General features: G+C 31.0%; 1 protein-coding gene across 1 annotated transcript; it reads right to left on the reverse strand.

Annotated features, from left to right (window-relative positions):
• Positions 1-41: 41 nt before the first annotated feature.
• On the reverse strand, positions 42-21,501 carry LOC143193380 (acyl-CoA:lysophosphatidylglycerol acyltransferase 1). Its single transcript, XM_076399561.1, has 7 exons — positions 21,336-21,501; positions 20,960-21,120; positions 15,460-15,668; positions 6,542-6,756; positions 5,483-5,759; positions 3,750-3,939; positions 42-2,465 (listed from the first exon to the last, which is right to left on the reverse strand). The coding sequence occupies exons 2-7, from the start codon at positions 20,980-20,982 to the stop codon at positions 2,252-2,254; spliced, it is 1,128 nt and encodes a 375-aa protein (XP_076255676.1). The 5' UTR covers positions 20,983-21,120; positions 21,336-21,501; the 3' UTR covers positions 42-2,251.
• Between the last annotated feature and the right edge of the window lie 3 nt (positions 21,502-21,504).

Raw genomic sequence — 21,504 nt, forward strand, 5'->3', positions numbered from 1 at the left:
TAGAAATACCAGTGATCAAAAAACTACGTAGACAAACAACATTTAGAAGAGTTAAAAAACATATATTTATTACTGTGCCACATATTTGAACCTATAACAATAATTTTAAATCACACATTTATATACATATATTTATATACAAAAATATACAAAAGTAGTAAATCAAAATCAATATGTTGTTTCATACCGCGTTAAACAAAAACACTCTCGCAATTACAGCATCATAGGATGCCAAAGAAAAAACAATAGACAGTTATATTAAAACAAAACCTAAACTGACTTCTTCAACAACTTTTAAATTGCCCCAAAGAGAATGAGTGAAACCGAAATAAAAAAATCAACCCTACTAATACACTTAGGCCAAAAATTATATGATGATGATAAAATGATAAAACAGCTTCTCTAGGAAATAATGGGTAATAATGTCGCATATATATAAAAATATAAAATTACATTATGATGAAAATACTCTTTATATATATCCTTTATATATAAAATATTGATTTACAAATATAAAATTCTAAAAATAAATTAACGAATAAATTATATTTTCGTATAAAAATATTATACCCTTCTATGTTGATATTTTCCGAATATAACGAGGCAACGAATAAAGCATAGAACCGTTTTTTTTTTGTCGATCGACTATTAAAATGAAAAAAACAAAGGTAACATTTAAGATTATAATTATAAGTAACAAAAAGCAATTACAATAATTGTAACAGTAACAATTAGACTTATAATTATTGCTTTATTGGTGTATTCCTATTATAATTATAGTCTTAAACATTTTCTAGTAAGCTAGTAATAATTTACAGAAGTATAAAAGATGTGTTTATATAATTCTACAGGCATGTATATACAGTACAAATCCTTTTAATATAATCAACAGAACCAACTGCAATGTAACTATATTTGCTGCATGTCGATGTCTCCAATAATTTTTCGACCACATGTTAAAGGATTTAACATTCTTTCGAAAAGCATCAATAATAACAAATATGATGTAAACATTTAAATATACATATATCACAAGTTTTAAATTGATATATCACAAGATAAAAACCAACAATTCATATATTAAACATCTTCTAAGATAAATTAATATGACGAAAGGTCAATTTGTTATTACAAGTTATATATAATTGTCATTATATCGTGCTACATATTTATAGCCGTAAACAACAGCATACATATAAATATACTAGTAGAAATGTTATTAGATTAGATTAAATAGTTTTCGTGAAACTGGCCGATTTAAACATCTTTAGGACATCAGCATAGAGAGGCCAATATATATCGATATTTTTTTTTAATTAAATATATTTCTTAAATCTTATAAAAAAATCATTTAATTATTTTTGATAAACATTTTAAATTGATACGTAATTTTAAAGGTGTATTAAAAATATCGATATATATATTGTAAAAGCACCTCTACCTCAGTTAGTATTATGAGAAAGCAGTTTTAAGTACAAAACCGAAACTTAAACTACTAAATAAAATTTCCACACGCAAAAAAAAAACCACCTAACTGGGAAAAACTTTCTGTGATAAAAACCTACCTACAATCTAAAAAAAAGTGATAGCGTTGATCAATAAAAGGATAGGAAACTAAATAAACATTGAGTTTGTGTAATTACAATTTAATGTGCTTTTGTTTAGTCAAGCTAGAAAACGCAAATTGTACATATTATTTACAACCTATAACTTTTCTCTCCTTATGTATATAGATTATGTTAATATATCAAAGTCTCAACAGAATATCAAGAAGTTGGTTAATTTGCTCCATAGTGTTTAATCTTTTTTATTGAATAAATCAAAAGATTGTGAAGTATAATGGTAAAAATAGTTTATAAATTACATTAGAATTTAAATAGAATATTAAAAAGTCAGCCCCAATTCATTATCATCTCTGCTATTTATCTCACGCTGCTTTTTGGAATGAACGAAGTTAATAGTGGCTAGTTACTAGTGAACGTGTTCAAGAAGCATTCTGTTGATAAACCAATATATTGACGATAATTTGGAAACCGTTGCCCATTTGCACAAAATGTAATTACCTTTTAAACATACTATAAGACACGTCGGTGCAAACGAGCATTCATACTAAACGCTTGACTTTGGTGTGTACGTGCATTACGACGATCGCATAACCACTAGTCAGACTTCACAACCAACCGCACTTCGTTTTCAACAAATTTCACAGATAGTACAAAACTAAATATATCAAATAAGACATTCCGTACTGCTAATAAACCAGAAAATGCACCACGCATTGGTAGATCGCCGTGATGACTCGGGCGTGTATATAACTAGAAATGAGGAACGACAGATGCAAAATAAGAAACCTCAAATAATCTTGGAGGACCAATTTTGGTCTGTATAATTTTGTGCGGGAGAATTTTGTCGTCATCTCTCCGGTGTCGTAGTAGGTCTGCAGCATTTCTTCTTTCTCCGCCCACCTGAAAAACGAATAATTATAATAAGTGGTTTTATTTTATTTCAGGATTTTGAAGTTCGTTTATTTCAGGTTAAACGTCGATAGTTTCCACCTAATTATGCGACGTTGCCATTTACGTCCATGAGGAAACAACGAAGGTATTTTTAGTGCCGTGCAAGATATGTTATTGAATTTTATATATCGCTAAATAAAATATATTTGTTACTGTATATGATGTTTTATTTTTTTCTGTAAAATTAGAAATATTAAATAACTTAGATATATCATATAAGCTTAAAATAATAGACGGTAAACTTAGTTAAACGTTGTTAAAAGAATTGAGATTTTGAACAAATTTGTGAATTCAAGAATATACAAAGTGGTGCAAAGTCCCGCTACCATTTGACGCAATTTCCACTCGGTGGCAATAATGGAACGATTATTTTCAATAAATATTGTTACTGTTTCTGCTCGTTCTTGTGGTGTATATTTTTTTCTATGGTGTATATTTATCCGTTATAAAATTTGGACGTTTACACAATACAATAGCTAAAGCGAAACTGATCTAAATGTCACATAACCAATATGGCGCGCAACCAAAATGGGAGCGGGACTTTTACCCCACCCACGATCAAGATGGCGCGCACTCCCAATGGTTGTGGGACCTTTGTCCCACCCATAACCAAGATGACAGTTTGACAGGGAGTTTTGCCCCACCCCCTATATTACAGTCTTCAGGTATACAAATAATTTACAAGAACTATAACTTTGGTTTGTTATCGTAGTGTTCATGTATTGATAAATTAATAATTGCATGTTTTATTTTCTCTTTTCCTTCTGAAAATTATTTTAAAATGAACGATGTTTATAAAAGGTTTTTCATATTACATTTTTTATATTACAGGGGAAGAAAAATTTTAACTTAGGTCTAATGTGATACGATAGGTCTTAAAATTTATATTATATTCTTCAAATGTGCGTATAATTTTGAACTGGCAACGTCGCAAACTCAAACCCAGGTATGCATACGGGGATTTTCCAGAACTAGATTTTTTTTGTTTCATGAGTTTGTGCAGCAATCGAAAATAATATCGAAAAAATTAAAATAAAACAAGCATGACGAAATATTCCCATACCAACGCAGTAGATATCATTATTATGTTCAATTAACATATCAATTTTATGCTTTCTATTCAAATAATTCACAATAGAGAAAAACATTGTACTATTGTTTGGCAGTCAATTGTTTTGAAAAATAAACATAATGAATACGAACGAATAAATGACAATTAAATAGCCCACTAACCTTTTAAATAACCAGTCTTTCATTGCTTCGGATTCTTCAGGCACTTCTGATGAGCGATAAAGCCTATAGTAAAACACAGTTTCACACGGTGCTCTATGGCCAAAAACTATGTGACTAAGGTCGATAGGAACTCCCCTAGGATAAGCGATTGTAATATCTAAGATATAATTTATTTGTGTCGGAACCAAATCTGAAAGAAAAATATAGTTCAATACTCTCCATAAAACAGCCAACGCGCTTCATCAAAATTTGTAATGCAACGTTGCCGCCATAGTTCTCTATGGTTATCGTAAACAAATTTAAATTTTCGTTTATTTCGACTCTGACAGCAAAATATTAATGTAAATAAAATAATGAAATACAAATAACATTACAAAATATAACTTATTTTGACATTATAGTACATCTAATGCATATTTATTGAAGGACTTAAACTACAATTAATTAAACAGTCACAATAGTTTATAAGTTAGAGTTGTTTTATTATATGTACATTGAAGTATCAAAACGCTGCCGACGAGTACCAAAACAAATCAAATTTATATGTTCGGACCCGTCAGATTTCATTCTGTCTCTTTTTAACTAGAGTAATGTTAATTAATAAAACAAGAAATAAAAATGCTCGGAGTTCAAAAGGGATTTTACGTTTTTATAAACTGAATTAGGCAATACGTTCGACGGTGTTGATAATGTGCATTGGCTGCTTTATTGCAAGGACTATATAAAATTTATCAATGCAGTTTTAAAATATTAAAATACATTTCCACCTATTAATTACCAAGAAACATATTTAATTTATTGTTGTTCTAATGCAGATGCACATTATATGGTTTTAACAAAAAAAAAAGATATGCTAAATGCTGATTACTTGGAACTGCAATTTTATTTTTAAATATTTCAAGAACCAAAGGTTATTGATTATTTTTATTGTATATACGAATGAGGTATCGTATTTTGGTTTATTACAGACAGGATGTCGCAATGAATATATTTTAATTTTGTTTTGTTTATTTAGTTTTAGATAAGCAATAAAAAATATTTTAAAACATGATAATATGATAAGAGGCAATAAATATAAGACTTTTACAGACTCATAACAAAAAAATTCGTAACACAATAAAAAAAACCGTTACTGTCCTAAACTTGAAAACTTTTTCGGTGTGTACAGACATGGTGTCTACATCTACATCAATAAACATTCAGTAGAAGTGCATGTTTGGGGCAGTTTTTCAAAATAGAGGTTTACTATTTCAAGAAAAAAACTATTATATCGGTTATTATAAAGAGCCAATGATACGAAACATGGAAGTGACCTTTGTACTGAGTGGAAACAGGAAAATGACGTTGACAGATCCCATAGAAAATGTTTGCTCACTCATGCAGTTGAAACTTCAAAGAAAACAGATCTATACTCTCAGACAATTAGTTTGTCAAGCTTGGGGGTTTTTGCTAGTAGTAACAGTGGTGACCAAACAAAGACAAAAAAATCGAGTTGTGTTTAGGAAATGGTATGAAAATAGTTTGAACTAATTAAAACTGCTACCAGGTCTCTTAAGATTTGTATGGATAGGACTGTTATGAATTTTGTGAACTAAAAAACGAATACAAGAATAATAATTATTTTTTTATCATAGTTACAAATGAAATACTTTGGATGAAACAATCCTAGCTTAATAATTCATTTATATATCCTTCGCTTCCAAAATATTTAATATGGATAAGTAACACCTTACCTGTTTGATTGGAACCGTAACTGTTACAGTTATTATTCGTGTGCGAATTGGGCCCTACAGCGTTCATAATGACGTTAAGGGCTCCGACACGAGGTAAGGACACATTCTCGAACTTGGGGTAGTTGTTTTGCTCGGCGTACTTGTGAGATATCGCCTTTCGCTTCCTCAAGAAGCCACCCTCCGGGAAGAGTATCAACCATTTTCTGTTGAGTGGAACGTATTTATCCCGAAGATGTTTGGATAGGTTCTCGAGAGCTTTTTCCCTGTGTTGTTTACCCTGTAAAAAAACAACCGTTACTTTATGTTGCTTGTGTACATAGTTTACTTGATATAATAGTCAAAGTAACATAAATATCAATATATCTTTCTGTTTTGGTGTGATGTAACAAATAAATATGTTTTCACAACTAAACTTATTGTAAAATGGTAACAATTTCAACGAAAGTAGGTATCCAGCTAAGGGGATATAATGTATTTCTATTTCATAAGTGCGTTTGTCATGGTTTTATAGAATTTGTGTTAAAATATATAGAATACATTATAATGTGCTACAATTTGTTATGAAAAGATTTTCATAAAAGAGTTAGGCAAATTATTTTAAAGTCGAACTATAGACTCAACAATTTCAACTTCCTGAAGTATTTGTTATTTCCCCATTTACAGAATCAAGATGTAAAATGTTGACTTTTTGTGAAGAGCAGCGATTATAACAATGAAGAATATCCTAGTGAGGAACTATTTGAGCTTTCAATAGAATGTTTCCTCCAGTGTCCAGTATTATATTCTGGGTCTAATTTTACTATTAAGCAATTAAACACATTAACACAGTAGTAATAATTAATTCATTGGAGTTAAAATAATTAGGATAACTGGTTATGTTTGGAGAGCGATCTTTCAGCTCATTATTTTAATTTCTTAGAAAAACTCGTCAATCTCTTCAAGTGGGTAAACAATTTTTATCAAAAGCATAATTTGAAACTTTTAATAGTGTATTAAAGGTCAACACAATGGTGACGTATTTTTTATGACTAATTAGGTTATGAAATAATATGATATTACCGATTTAATGAAAAAATCCTGATGCAAACAGCTTACAGCTCCGAAATTGGTATACTTGAACAGACTGTCCATTATCCACATCACGTTGGGAAGGACGTTTTTCCTGACATTATAGCAGGAAAATAGCATTGGTACATCGCCAGTGGACTGGTGGTTTGCTATTATAAGTGTCCTATCGTCGAGGCACTCTGATATGTCGTCACCAGCTTCTAGAACTAGAAGATAAAATATCTAGTAAAATATGTCTTCAAGTGTTAAAGAATTAAGTTATAAATAAATATTAAATAATATAAATAATAATATATTAAAAAATAGTGTCGTGACATTTGCATTTCAAAAATTATTTCCTGTCCCTCTTTCCACCATAACAACATGTGAGCAATGGGATTTACTTAGGTCGACTGTGTGAACAGATAAGTTTTGAGGAATTAACTACCTGTTAATGTAATCATCATCACTTCCGTCAAATTCTGAGGATTCAGAACCCCAATACGTTAACATAATTTTGCCATCAGCATCATTCCCCAAAAGCAATATTTAATCAACATTTTTTCACTTAATTTAAAAACAAAAAAATGTTTCATAAAAACCGCTGTAACTTGTAAACGAATGGTAAGAGCAACATGATAAATATTTCAAAAACTCCAAATCACCAGATCATATCAAAAATATTGATTTTAGTTAACTTTTAAAATAACCCGAATTTGTTGGCGCAGTGGTCAAGTCGAGGGTTGCAATCCTGCTGGGACATAGATGTACTTTATGTTTGTGGTTATAATGGTAAATATCTTTATAGACAATAGTGGAAAATCTACTAGGAATAACCATCCCAGTCACGCCAGTAACCAGACTGGGTAAGACCGGATATCTTCTGGAATGGTCTCTAAGTTGGTCACTGGTCAATCGGTAGGCATAAGGTCGAGGAACGGGGTTTGAAGCCCACGTTAAACCGTAGGTCCAATCCAGATAAACCCTCGATGGAAAAAAGCCTTTAAAATAAAATACCAAAAATTTAATTTTAAAAATAATAATAAAAATTAATTATTTTTAGAAATTCATTTAAAATGTCGATTTTTTAAAATGTTTAAAAACTGTCTAGTCATCTTGTAACTTCTACCTTCCTATGGATATTTGTCAATGCTTACTAACAGGATATAAAGTATATCGAATGAAAAGGTTTTAAATAAAACGCATCAATTCATAAAATACGAAATGATAAACAGATTACTATCGTTTTGTAATGTCAGATAAGATACAACGCTAAATAATATTAATTAGATAAAACATCAATATTCTAAAAATATATTGTAAACTGACACATAGAAATTGTTCAAACTAGTGTTATTTTATTTACAAGTTTGAACAATTATTATTGTGGAACATCACCTTGATTTTAGAACTTTAGCAAAATACATATATATATTTAAGCATTAGCAATACAAATTACTTTTTCATGCAAAACCTGGTTGATTTTTGGAGAAGACTATATATTTAAAGAAATTGTCACGGGTTTGAAGAAAATTAAGAAAATAAAATGTTGCCTCAACCGTTTTAAATAATCAACACTTAGCCTAACTTAAAAATAACTAAACCTTTGATCTAATGCAATCAGCGAACTAAAATGGGCCACTAATTACCGATTAATACTCCTACATCTGATAACTTGTGAAGCCTATCGACTGTCCAGTGTCTAACCTAGAATGATGAGATCATCTAGAAGGCCTGGTTTAAACAAGTTTGATTTTAAATCAATATTTGCGAAATAATACCAAGAATGTATTTTATGTTTCCTCAGTATGTCGACAGCTATTATTAATATATCTGTACATGAGTTTTATACGACATACCGAGACTGTGAATTAATTTTAATGGATTTTTTGTAAATTCAAGTCGCCATTATAAATAGTCAATAAAGTCATTTGACCATCAATTTGACTTCCGTAATAAACACGGAACAACAGAACAAATACATAGATTAGTCAATCAAATCAACATTAACAAAAAGTTAAACAATAAAATAATATTGCTCCGCTGCATTTCTCGATATTTGTCAGGCCTTCGACGAGGTGTGGCACACTGGACTGCATGTTAAAGACATTCTATTGTTAAACAGGATGACGAATACACTGATCTACACCCAATATATTCAGGTGTTCTGGCACATTGTTATATCTATTGTATACAGCTGACCTACCGAAATCAAGAAACACTATTGTTGCAACATATGCTGACGATACAGCGGTTTTACCATCACACGAGGATCTAATATCAGCCACAAGAAACCTCCAACTTCATCTTAACAAAGTGAATTGTGGTGAAAAACGTGGCGTATCAAAGTAAATAAGACAAAATCTACCCATGTGACATTCACCCTTTGTAGAAGAACATGTCCCTCAGTAAAATTGAATAATCATGAACTTTCGCAAGCAGACAACGTTAAATATCTGGGAATGCATTTCGATCGACGTTTGACATGAAAAAAACATATAGTGACAAAACGGAAACAGCTTGGGGTTAAACTAAACCAAATGCATTGGCTGATAAGGCGTAAATCTAAATTATCATTAGATAACAAGGTTTTGCTGTATAAGTCAATACTTAGGCTAATCTAACAATACTACTAGCAAATTTAACATAGATATCCTCCAGAGATTCCAGAATAAAGTGTTGCCAGTCATCGTCGATGCCTCATATTTTACGTGTCCAACAAACTGATTCAGCGCGATATCCCTATAGAACCCATAACGAGTGTAATTCGGAGTGTTAGTGCGAAGTACTCTGAAAGACTATTAGTGTATCCAAATGCACTCGCCAAACGGTTAAATGTGCGCGATGACAGTGTAATGCATATACTCAAACGCAAACTACTATACGAATAATATACTAGAATAAGCTAGAATAGTTTTTAGAATACGTTAGAATAGTACCTAGAATAAGATTTAGATTATATGTTGTACAGTAGAGCACTGACTTAAGTGATCTACATGTCAGGATAGTTATATAACTGAAATCATATAATAATACTTATTGCCCATGAGGTTTCGTCATATTCCAATTGTATATGTTGTAATTGTAAACGGACAGAATTAGTAAATATAAGATCCAGTCGCAGATATATTCAAAAGCTGCCTTAACTTGCAATTTCCGTATGACAGGACTGCAATTTAAGTATGCCTCACAAAAATTGCTGGCATTTAAGCGAATTAAGCTAGCTTATTACTTAATAAACTGAATGCTTGTTACCTATAACTTATTAAATATAATAATAATTTGCAAAATTATCAAACTGTATAATGTGCGACTTATAACGAATTATTTGTCACACGATATACGTAATTGGTTAAAAATAGAACGCTTTTTTTGATTTTAATAAAGTCTGGGGATATTAATGCATAAAATAAATAATAGCGCTTATTAACCGTATCCAAAACCGGGTAATTTTATTTAATGATGAACTTTAACCCAACAACAAAATTTACGTTAAATTGTTGCCTTTTTTATAACAGGCGGTTAACAATAAACCGACTGATTTTATTGTGCAACATCCACCTGGTTTGTTCTAAACCAAATTAAGTGAAACCAATGATTCAGATCCGTGCCCGCTTCTATGAAACGCAGTTGCCGCAAGTCGAGATAACATGCCTTAAAATAGGTTAAAGTTGAACGTGTAACGATTGATGAGTGAAATATTTTGTTGTTGTTATTATGACGAGTTAAAGTAAAATGGGTAAAAATATCACTGTTTATCATTTTTTTAATGATTTTTTTATGTGCTTGAAGATACCAAAACTATTCACCTTATCATCGGTAATAAAAAATGCTGTTCTATTATAAATTAATAAACAAAACATATAGTAAAGACAAACATAGATAAAAGAGTGCTGATGATGGAAAACTGAACTAATAGGACTGTGAAATAATTAATTTGGAATAATGTAGAATAGATTTTGTTCAGATGACTTATACGAGGGAGGTTCAATTTTGGAAAAGTAGTGATTTATTTCTCAAAATACTCTCGTTTTAGTTCGATTCACTTGACCCAGAGATGCTCAACTTCTTTAGCTCGTCTGAAAAAAAGAAAAAATCTAGAGAACACGATAAATAGGACAGCAGTTCATGGTTTAATTCGACCGATTTGGCCTTGTGGTCCAAGTGCGGAAATGTGAACTGATATACCTAGCTTATTTGCCAAATTTAGGTCCATCTTACATCCGACTCTTTCGAATAATTCAAGAATTATTTCCTGGAAAGCTAAAAGGTTGATATTTATTTTGCTATTGGTGTTAAAAACGTACATGTCAACGTTAGTATTAAGTAATTGCATGTATTCTGGTCATTTTTTAGTTTAAAAGGCATTTATTGAGAAAAATTGATACAATATGTCAACCAATCATCCCAAACCAACATCGTTCCATTTTCGCACCAAACCATGCTGCATCCATCTGAACAAGTGTAATCAGAAAGCGTTATGTCTTATAAATACGTAGTTAAATAATAGTTGCAATGCTTCAAAACGACATTTTCCGTCAATTCGTATTCGTAATTGCTGAATTGTCTTGTTTCTTCAGAGTTTGGACAGGGTATTCAAGCAATACGTTTTCTGGTCTTTCTAATTTATAAGATGTACCATAACAACGAAGGCAAAGAATAGGAAATATGAATATGCAATAAAAAGAGCCTAAAAATCCACTACAACCATAGGATAAAAGTGAAAAAATAGGCTGAGGATGGCTAAAATAAATTTATTGAAGTTACTTTTGAAACTATAAATTTATAAAATTTAGAGCCAATTAATAACAGATCAAAATTATATAACTTCCACTATAAAATTTTACAAAACATGTTACACGACCTACAATAAAGGTATATCTCATTAAAAAAACCTTATCTTGATATAATAGTTAAAAATGTGTTATCAACTATCATATGATTGAACAATATAGAAATAACCTTTAATCAGATAATGTATTAGTAAATCTAACACTTTTTACAGATGGAAAAATTCACCTATTATCAAAATTACGTCATAAACACATAACACTCGACTAAAAAAATATAATCAGAGCAAACAAGATTTAATATACTTATATTTAATTTGTGTGTAAATATGTATTAACCTGAAATTATATTCTTGAAATATACTCACAACTTAGAAGAACTGGCAACGAGGCAAATTAATGTCCAACAGAATCATCGATGAGTAAACTTTAATTAATTCTAATAAATATTTTAATTGTTTTTGAAAATATCATCATCCTTAAACAAATATTGAAAATTACAATAAATTTATTTTACTACAAAACAATATATCTCTATATTAGGTCAAATACATTATTGAATTTTCCGCACAGTAACTTTAGATGCATCATTACTAGCCTTACTGTCATCTATTAATTACTGTATTAAATACTGTGAAATGTTGAGCAAGTTCCGTCATTTAGTTTGTGTTTGACAGCACAAAACCTTTCGAATTTTAACAAAAATTAACGGAAGTGATTTTCGTGTGCTCATTATTATTTTTTATTTTAGATTATTATACATTACATTTTACTCAAAAAAATCATTACCGAAACCAAGGAAAGACTTATGGAGACCCTGCACTATTAATGTCAATGGTTAAGAAGTGAATTATTGAATTTTGTTCTGGTCGTTACAGACCAATTTCAAGTTAATTTTGAATCCAAGAAATTTAATGCGATAAATTATATTCTTGAAATATAAATAGAATTTACAAGAAGTGGCAACGAAGTAATATATCTGGCAGAATTTCCGATTAGTAAACTCTTGTGTGGTCACAAGTATTTGTGTAAATTTTCATTTGAAGTATAATAAGAATGGATCAGTTGTGTCAGTTTTACCACAAAAATGAAATATTTGAATAAAGAAAGAGCATGTTTTTATCTGTATATACATATAGTCTATTCAAAGGTTTCTTTTGTACATACGTCATCAAGATGTGTAATGTATTGCCCACCACAATTTGTAAATTCATTTTAGAATCAGATATTTTCCTTCGCATTTTATTCTAGTTAGAATGAGACACAATGATGTTTGATTAGTTCGAACACCTAAATGAATGAGCCTGTCAAAGTCTTCCGGTTGTCGGACAAATGCAAAATTCTTGAAAGCAATAGTGACAAGAATTTATAACTCTAACTATAGTGGCTGTATAATTAACTATGGATTTTATACGTACTATAATGTTAAAATAAATTATACTTGATAACATTTTTGTTCAATTATTTTATTTAGATTATAATTTTGTTGTATGTCAAAGCCGAACTAAACTAAAACTCAGAGTTGATGCGGCAACACTGTGACGTTAACAAATTTAGATGACGTATGTACAAAATAACTTACTCCATTAAATTCCAACTAACCGGAATGAAATAACTTATCGAGAAAAAAGACAACTAGAATCGTACATCCATCCAAAACTACAAATCAAAATTGGAATCTGAGTATGGTAAACTTGGGTATTTGCCACTGAAGTTGCTCAAAATAGCCCTATCACTAAACTACTAGAATTTAAAAACATATTATTCACCCTAGAAGGTTGGAAAACCATCCCTGGTCTGTATATTTATAGAATAAAAAAAATCTGACGGGACATCTCTTAACTGCTATAATCTGAAGAACGCCAAAAATGCTCAGAGTGACCCTACCAGTAAACTTTTGAGATTTAGGAACAACCATAATCTACCATGGAATTATATACCATAGTCATAGAATAACATTGTCAAACCGAAACGAATACAAGATACGATCTAAAATAATGGTTATATTAGAGATCTTGATAAGTTTTTTCAAGAACAGACTTACGTCATTTTATTGTGATGCCCTTTAAGATACATGAAGCTAAATTTCTTAAAAGTCACCCACCATTATATTTTTATTACTGTCTATTAATTCAACATGACCCAAATATGAATCATTTTCTAACTCTACTCGTATATATTATCTTAAAATTATTAATACCAAATAGTAAAATAGAATTCTTAGAGTTATTAGTGGGGAATTGCCAAGTAACATAACATATATCATAATAAAGTGTCATAAATAGTAGCAACTTATTCATATCGAGTTTTATATCATATATTAATGAAGTCATCATTTAGACGGAAATGGCTCTGACCTAGGAATGTAAATAAATTAAAAAAAACATGGGTATTTCAACGATATATCGAAGATGATCTATCGATATTTTCAAAACATCCATCTTACGAAATATAAGAAGCGTCGATTAATTAATTTTTAGTACATTCTGCGTAATTTCAAGGCTCTTTTATGAACAAACTGTGTACATTATCATTTAATATTGTCTATCGTTAAGTACTATTAAAAAGAAAATTAAAACATTGTTTATTTTCCAGCATAATTTTCGTTAACTTCCCATCACTGTAGTGTTATTTCAAGAGGTCTTCAAATTACCATACAGCAGCAATTACTTTTACATTTGAATGAAAATTAAAATCTCCAAAAAATACTTTTAATGTATCAGTCCAGAAATCAAAGGGAGCTAAATCTAACGAATAAGTTGGATGCTTAAAAAATTAGTAAACTGTCATTTAAAATTAGTTACAAGTCAATTGAAAAGTGCCCGGCCTAACTCGTAGATGGCGCATGTGAATTAAATCCACATGTTTTTAGTTAGCCCTAACCATCAAAAATGCGTGTATAAATTTGACAGCTGTCGGATCATTAGTTTGTGAATTACAGCATTTTGAGTGAAGCAACTTTTCAAAATGATTTTGAATGGCCGTAAATTGAAATTGAATGAAATAGCAGACACTCTAAAGATATCAACTCAACGTGTACATCATATAATACACGAATATTTGGGTATGAGAAAGCTACGTGCAAAGTGGGTGCCACGCGAGCTCATTTTTAACCAAAAACGACGAGTTGATAATTTGGAGCAGTGTTCGAAGATGATCAAGCGTACTAAACCCGAGTTTTTGCGTCGATATGTGACAATGGACGAAATGACCGACATGGCTCCATCATTTCACTCTGAAGTCCAATCGGCAGTTATCCGAACGGACTGCACATGATGAACCCGCTCCAAAGCGTGGGAAAACGCAACAGTCACCTGGCAAGGTTATGGCGTTTGTATTTTGGGATGCACATGGAATAATTTTCATTGGCTACCTCGAAAAAGGAAGGACTATCAACAGCGACTTAACAGTCTTATAATATCGCGTTATTGGGCCGTTTGAAGGACGAAATCGCCGAAAAACGGCCGCATTTGAGGAAAAAAATGTGCTGCTTCAGCAAGACAATGCACCGTGTCACAAGTCAGTGAAAACAATGGCAAAAATCCATGAATTGGGCTTCGAATTAGTTGCTCATCCACCGAATTCTCCAGATCTGGCCCCCAACGACTATTTCCTGTTCTCAGATCTCAAAAGAATGCTCGCTGGGTAGAAATTTTCGCCGAACGAAAAGGTGATCGCCGAAACTGAGGCCTTTTTTGAAGCACAAGACAAATCGTACCCTTGAAGGGAATTATGTTGGATAAAAAAAACTAATTTTGCCAGAAAAATGTGTTTTACTATGGTAGGCCGGGGACTTTTCAATTAACCTGTTTTGCTCTGACTTATATAGTTGTAATATGTTAAAGACAAACTGTAGGTTAGTCGACAACGATGTAATACAATGTAATAAATAAACAGATAATTTAAAAATATTTAATTTTGGTTACGTCCCAATGAAAAATTATCCGAACTATTCGTTATACTGTTGACGTCCCAAATATCTTTTAAACGGTTAAACAAAATACCTAATGAAAATTATCCTATTAATATTACTGCACCGCATTAACGATACGATGAATAATAACAGGTAAACAATTCGATTAATTAATTATACGTCTCATTTTCGATTCAACAGTTCAAAGAATAATGAATTGTACTTACTCCGATAGCCAGCTGAGTCACACCATAAGGAGACCATCGCCAGTAAAAAATGAAACAGCCGTCCCTCAATCTTCCAATATAGCGTGGGGTTAATGAATACCAGAGGCCGTAATAGAAACATCCAAATTATATACGTCGGAATGCAATACAGATTATTAACTAGGATAAAGCACAGCCTGAGTAACCCTTTTGCGAATATAACCCATTTTCTGTAACAAAATATGGTATTAGTCCCGTTTTGTTCTTTAAAACAAATAGAGAATTATTTAAAATACATTTTCAACTGTGACAGTGTAGATCAATGTTCGATACATTAAAATCCTTAAAAATAAGAAAACAAAACAATAAGAAACATAATACGTACAAAAAAGTTTTTGATGTTTTTTTTGAAACTTTTTCCAAGGTTCTCAAACAGATGTCGCTAGACTTAAATATGTATTGATTTGACACATGTCATTTTATTTTACTGACATCAAGTTCCAAAGATATACATTCTGCAACCATCATAGATTTATACCTCTCTGAGAATGTCAAGTTTCATGCTTGAAAACGTACATTTGCGGCACGTATTACTTTTCTTGTGTTTTGTGTGTTTTTTAATCTAACCTTAAAAGCATAATCTAACCTTAAAAACATGTGAGGCGTGATTTCAAACATTCAAAAGTGGTGATTTCGATGTGTAAGACAAAGAACATTTTGGTAGACCGAAGATGCGAAATTGCAAGAGTTTTTGAATGAAGACCCAATGGCAACTCAAAAACAAATGGCGGAAGCGTTAAATGTTTCCCAAAAAACATTAGCGACCGATTACGAGCAATGAGGAAAATCCAAAAGATGGGAAGATGGGTGTCACATCAATTGAATGACAGACAAATGGAAAATCGAAAAATCGTCTGTGAGATGCTGCTTCAAAGGTATGATCGGAAGTTATTTCTGTATCGAATAGTGATGGACGATAAAAGATCACCTGGCGAAGTCGGCCGATCGACTCCAAGGCCAAATCGTTTTGGTTGCAAGACAACGCTCTGTGTTTGGTTTGGTGGGTGTATTACGAAATGTTGAAACAGTTAATAGCGATCGCTACCGACTACAAATAATAAATTTGAACCATGTACTGATAGAAAAACGTCCAGAATGGGTTCGACAGCGCGGTAAAGTGATTACAGCACGATAACGCACCGTCTCATAAAGCAAAACCGGTCAAAAGAGCGTTGAAAGCATTCGGATGACACATATTGTTGCACCCGCGATACTCTCCAGGCCTTGCTCCGTCCGACTATCAATTTTTCGCATCAATGGGATACGCGCTTGCAGAGAAAGAAAGATGGACAAGATGTAAAGAATCAAATAGCCTATACTTTGAAAAATTAAGTTTTTCCAAAAAAAAAACGTGACTTTTTGGTACACCTGGTGTGTTATGTTTAGTGTCTACTCTCTCTTGCTCCATGTATATATTCTTTCCATTTTTATCTGTCTCTGCTCAGTCTATTCTCTGATACAATCATCCCAGGTTTGCTTAGGTCGTCCTCTGATTTTTCTCCTCACCATCTTCGCTTTCCATATTCTCTTTAACTATCTTGTGTCCTCTATGCGCTGTTTCTCTACTCATCTTTCCTATCCTGTTAATTTTGTTAGACCCCTGACTCTTCTGAGGTATTTAGTTTCTGCTTTTTATATCTTAATGTACCTCTCGTTGACAATACCTTGTCTTGAAACCGAATGTTAGAATTGTTTTATACATTGCCTTGTACAATTCCATTTTAGTTTTTGCTATTTACTTACAGTTAATACTAATTCATGATTTTTCTAATTCTGACATTCATGTCAATCTCATTAACAGGTCAACTGAAAAGTCCCCGACCTACGATAGAAAAACACAATTTTTTGGCACCTCCAACTTTTCGATATCATTTTTGTAGTACGATTTGTCCTTTACTTCAAAATAGGCCTCAGTTTCGGCGATCACCTCTTCATTCGACGAAAATTTCTTCACAGCGAGCATTCTTTTGAGATCTGAGAAAATGAAATAGTCGCTGGAGGCCCGTAGAATACAGTGCATGAAGAAGCAATTCGAAGCATAATTCATGGATTTTTCCATCGTTTTCACTGATTTGTGACACGGTGCATTGACTTTCTTTTTCTTCAAATGCTGCCGTTTTTCGGCGATTTCGTCCTTCAAACGGTCCAATAACGCTATGTAACAGTCGCTGTTTATGGTTCTTCCTTTTTCAAGATAGTCAATGAAAATTATTCCACGCGCATCCCAAAATACAGAGGCCATAACTTTACCAGCCGACTGTTGCGTTTTTCCACGCTTTGGAGCGGGTTCATCGTATGCAGTCAATTTGGATGACCGTCGATTGAACTTCGGAGTGAAATGATTGAGCCATGTGTCATCCATTGTCACATATCGACGCAAAAACTCGGGTTTATTACGCATGATCATCTTCAAACACTGCTCCGAATCATCAACTCATCGTTGTTTTTAGTCAAAAGCGAGCTCGCGCGGCACCAACTTTGCACAGAGCTTCCTCATACCCAAATATTTGTGAATGATATGATATACACGTTCAGTTGATATCTTTAGAGTGACTGCTATTTCATTCAATTTCAATTTACGGTCATCCAAAATCATTTTGTCGATTTTTTAATGTTCTCGTCGGTAACAGCCTCCTTTGAGCACCCACTGCGTTCACCGTCTTCGGTGCTCATTTCACCACGTCTAAACTTAGCATACCAATCCTTGATGGTTGATTTTCCTGGGGCAGTGTCCGGAAACTCGGCACCAAGCCAAGTTTTTGCTTCAACTGAATTTTTTCCCTTCAAAAAACAATATTTTATCAACACGCGAAATTCCTTTTTATCCATTTTTTTCACAATAACAAAAGTTGCTTCACTCAAAATGCTATAATTCAACAAACTAATGATTCGACAGCTGTCAAATTTATACACGCATCTTTTGACGGTTAGGGCTAACTAAAAAACATATGGATTTAATTCTAGTAGCGCCATCTATGTGTCAGGCCGGCGACTTTTCAATTGACCTGTTACTTTAGATTTCCATACCCAGTTACTTAAATACACCTTATTTGCCACTGATGTCAAAATTGCTACTTTAAAAACACTGAAACCAGAGCTAGCATTTCCTCATTAATAGATATTTTTTCACATAGTAGTTGATGTCTATCAAATGATGATTTAATACTAGTTACACCATCTTTGGTAAATATGCTAAAACTTATTTTGTACACCTTCTATGATAAAGACTTATTTCCGTTTTTACAACAATAGTAGACTAATAATTTATTAGTAATAAACGTCTACAATATTTATAACAATCGCTGATAAAATATAATCCCTTCATCTTCTAAAATGTATAAAATAAATACCAATACTATAAATTAACTGTATTAACTCCCTCACAATGTATTTCAATCCATATTCTAAACAACAAAATATTATATATGTTAAATAATGCCATTGCACACACTACAACCGTTTTAACCTATAAATATTTTAAAAGTTATTACAATTACTAGGCTCATTCTGTTAACCCAATTTTGAAGCTCTATCGATTCACTATGGCTCTACATTACGAAGAGCTATTTTCCAAGCGTATTAATAGCTTATGGATCACTGAAACAGTACTGGTCTTAGATATATCCAAGGTTATATGGCAAGGCTACCTCAAAAAAACTAATGTTTTTTCCATATTTAGTTAGTCCTGATGAATACGGATATATTTTGTTAATTAGAAAGAAACATATACAGAAAACAAAAGAAATATCTAAAATAAACTATTATGGAGTACCTAAATTTACGCAAAATTTCATTTAAGGCTGTATTCTAATCTAGAAATTTCAAAAAATCGGTTTCTTACATTTTAAAACACCTTTAATATACTAAGATATTAAGAATATACCCCTAAAAGGAATATTAAACATTTAAATTGTTTTCGAATATATAGCAGTTTTAGTTAGGCGGCATCTCTTACATACCTATATCAACATGTCTTTACATATTCATATTATATTAAAGTGCATATTTATTGCCAATATAGTATCCAACAAATTCATGACAGTAAAAAGAGTTAAACTGCCTAGAGGTTAAATATTCAGCTATATAATTAATTTTTAATGATATTAATGACATTACAAGTTAAACTGAGAAATGGTTAAACTGAATAATAATAGGGTCGTAAACAAAGCTTTAACTTTTTAAATATACATACAACCTTGCGAACTGCACACTGTAAAAATATTAATATTTATACTATTATATGCAACGATCAAATACTTAAAATTAATTTTGTGTTTAAAATAGAATTAATGAATAACAAAAACTGTAGAACTATTTAAACATTTTAATTAAATTAAATATACCAAAAATAAATGCATTATGAATATTTATGAAATACAGTTTGTAATGTATGTTAACATTCATAACACAATTCATAGCTATAGAGAAGCATTTGCTATAAATAATGTAATAACTTTAAAACACCGAGCAAGCAAGAGTTATTGATTTATAAATATTTATTTATAAATATAAATCAATAATTAATATATGCAATAGTATAAAATCATTTATAACTAATTTATTGATTGATGGGTAATTTAACACTGATGCTTTTAGATTATTATAACTGATTACATAAACGTGCACTTAGGTAATATACATTAAATTAATACCTAATTGTTCAAAAAAACCCAAACAATAAGATCGCAACAAAATAATTTTAAATTCAATTTCGTTATATGTGCATAACCTTGTAAAAACATATATGTATTCTACACTTGAAAACCGGAATAAACTGAAAATAGATTATAATATTAGATATCCATATAGAATCATAGGATGCTTGCTTTAACATACAAAATATTTGATATATTGCAGATCAGAATAAGAAATTTAATGCTTAAAAAATCAGAAACTTACTACCTGAACAAGATTCTAGAAAACCCTAATTACAATGGCGTAAACAAACCCTCAAACAAGAGTTATTTTTAGAAGGATGAGATAACAGAAGCTGTAAGATCATCCCATTTAAACCTTTGAAAAAAAGAAAATAACCTTCAACAATTTATCCCTGAAAATTCATATACATCCAGTTATCTCATCATTTTAAAAATAACAGGTAATAAATAACCCATGCATCATTGTTGCAATTACCACTTGCAAAACTTAGTATCGAAAATAACAACGAATTAACTACTATTGATATTAAATAGAAAATAAACAACAAAAAATAATAAGATTTTATTTTAATCACAATTTGGTGTTAGTTTAATGAAGGTGATAAAATATCAATAATAATCAATACAATGTATAGTGTATTATGAATTTTAGATATATTAAATATAGTAGACACTTTATGTTATATAATACATTAATAGTTCTTGTTCAATCAGTAATATAAACAAAACAATTACTTAATTTTAAGAATGTCAGAAGTTCTTTTAAAATTAACAAAGGCCAAAAAAATAATAAAATAACTTACCCAAAAATGCCTGCTTCTTCCATTATTTCCTCTATTCCTATTTAAATGCCTCTTCAATTCATTACTAGTAAACAACGTCACTATTTTAAATAATCACCATTAATTTATATTTCTTTGTTCGTAAACCTTTAGACGAATGTTTAACACTTTTTAATCATGAACTAAAATAAGCACAAATTGTTGAAAATATTATTTAATGCTAACATGTGCAATAAATTAATTCTTGATGTTTAATGAAATTATTGCCGGATGATTAACATATCATAACAGAAGTAAATAGCTATTGAAAATACTTTTCTTCTCGATATATCCTTGAACATTAATGCAAATAATGAACGAAAATAATATTTATGTTGAAATACAAAAAAATATATACCAATATTTTGGTTAAAATATCATCATTAACTTTATATTGTTAAAAATTATCCGCACATTACACGTTTATCACAGAACATCCCAACATTAAGTTATATGACGTTTGTACTTAACGAATTAAAGTTAAAGAAATACCACAATATTTTCCAAAATTTACGTCAACTGTCAAA

Source organism: Rhynchophorus ferrugineus, unplaced genomic scaffold (genome assembly GCF_030347505.1).
Source record: "Rhynchophorus ferrugineus isolate W39M unplaced genomic scaffold, kcgeb_rfMv2 rfM3, whole genome shotgun sequence".
Classification (NCBI taxonomy): Eukaryota; Metazoa; Arthropoda; class Insecta; order Coleoptera; family Curculionidae; genus Rhynchophorus; species Rhynchophorus ferrugineus.

Coding starts and splice junctions, on each gene's coding strand:
- LOC143193380 (XM_076399561.1), bottom strand. CDS start 20,982: ATGGAAGAAGCAGGCATTTTTGG. Junction 15,669..20,959: donor GAAGAAGCAGGCATTTTTGG/GTAAGTTATTTT, acceptor ATTTTGTTACAG/AAAATGGGTTATATTCGCAA. Junction 3,940..5,482: donor TTACGGTTCCAATCAAACAG/GTAAGGTGTTAC, acceptor TTTTTCTTTCAG/ATTTGGTTCCGACACAAATA.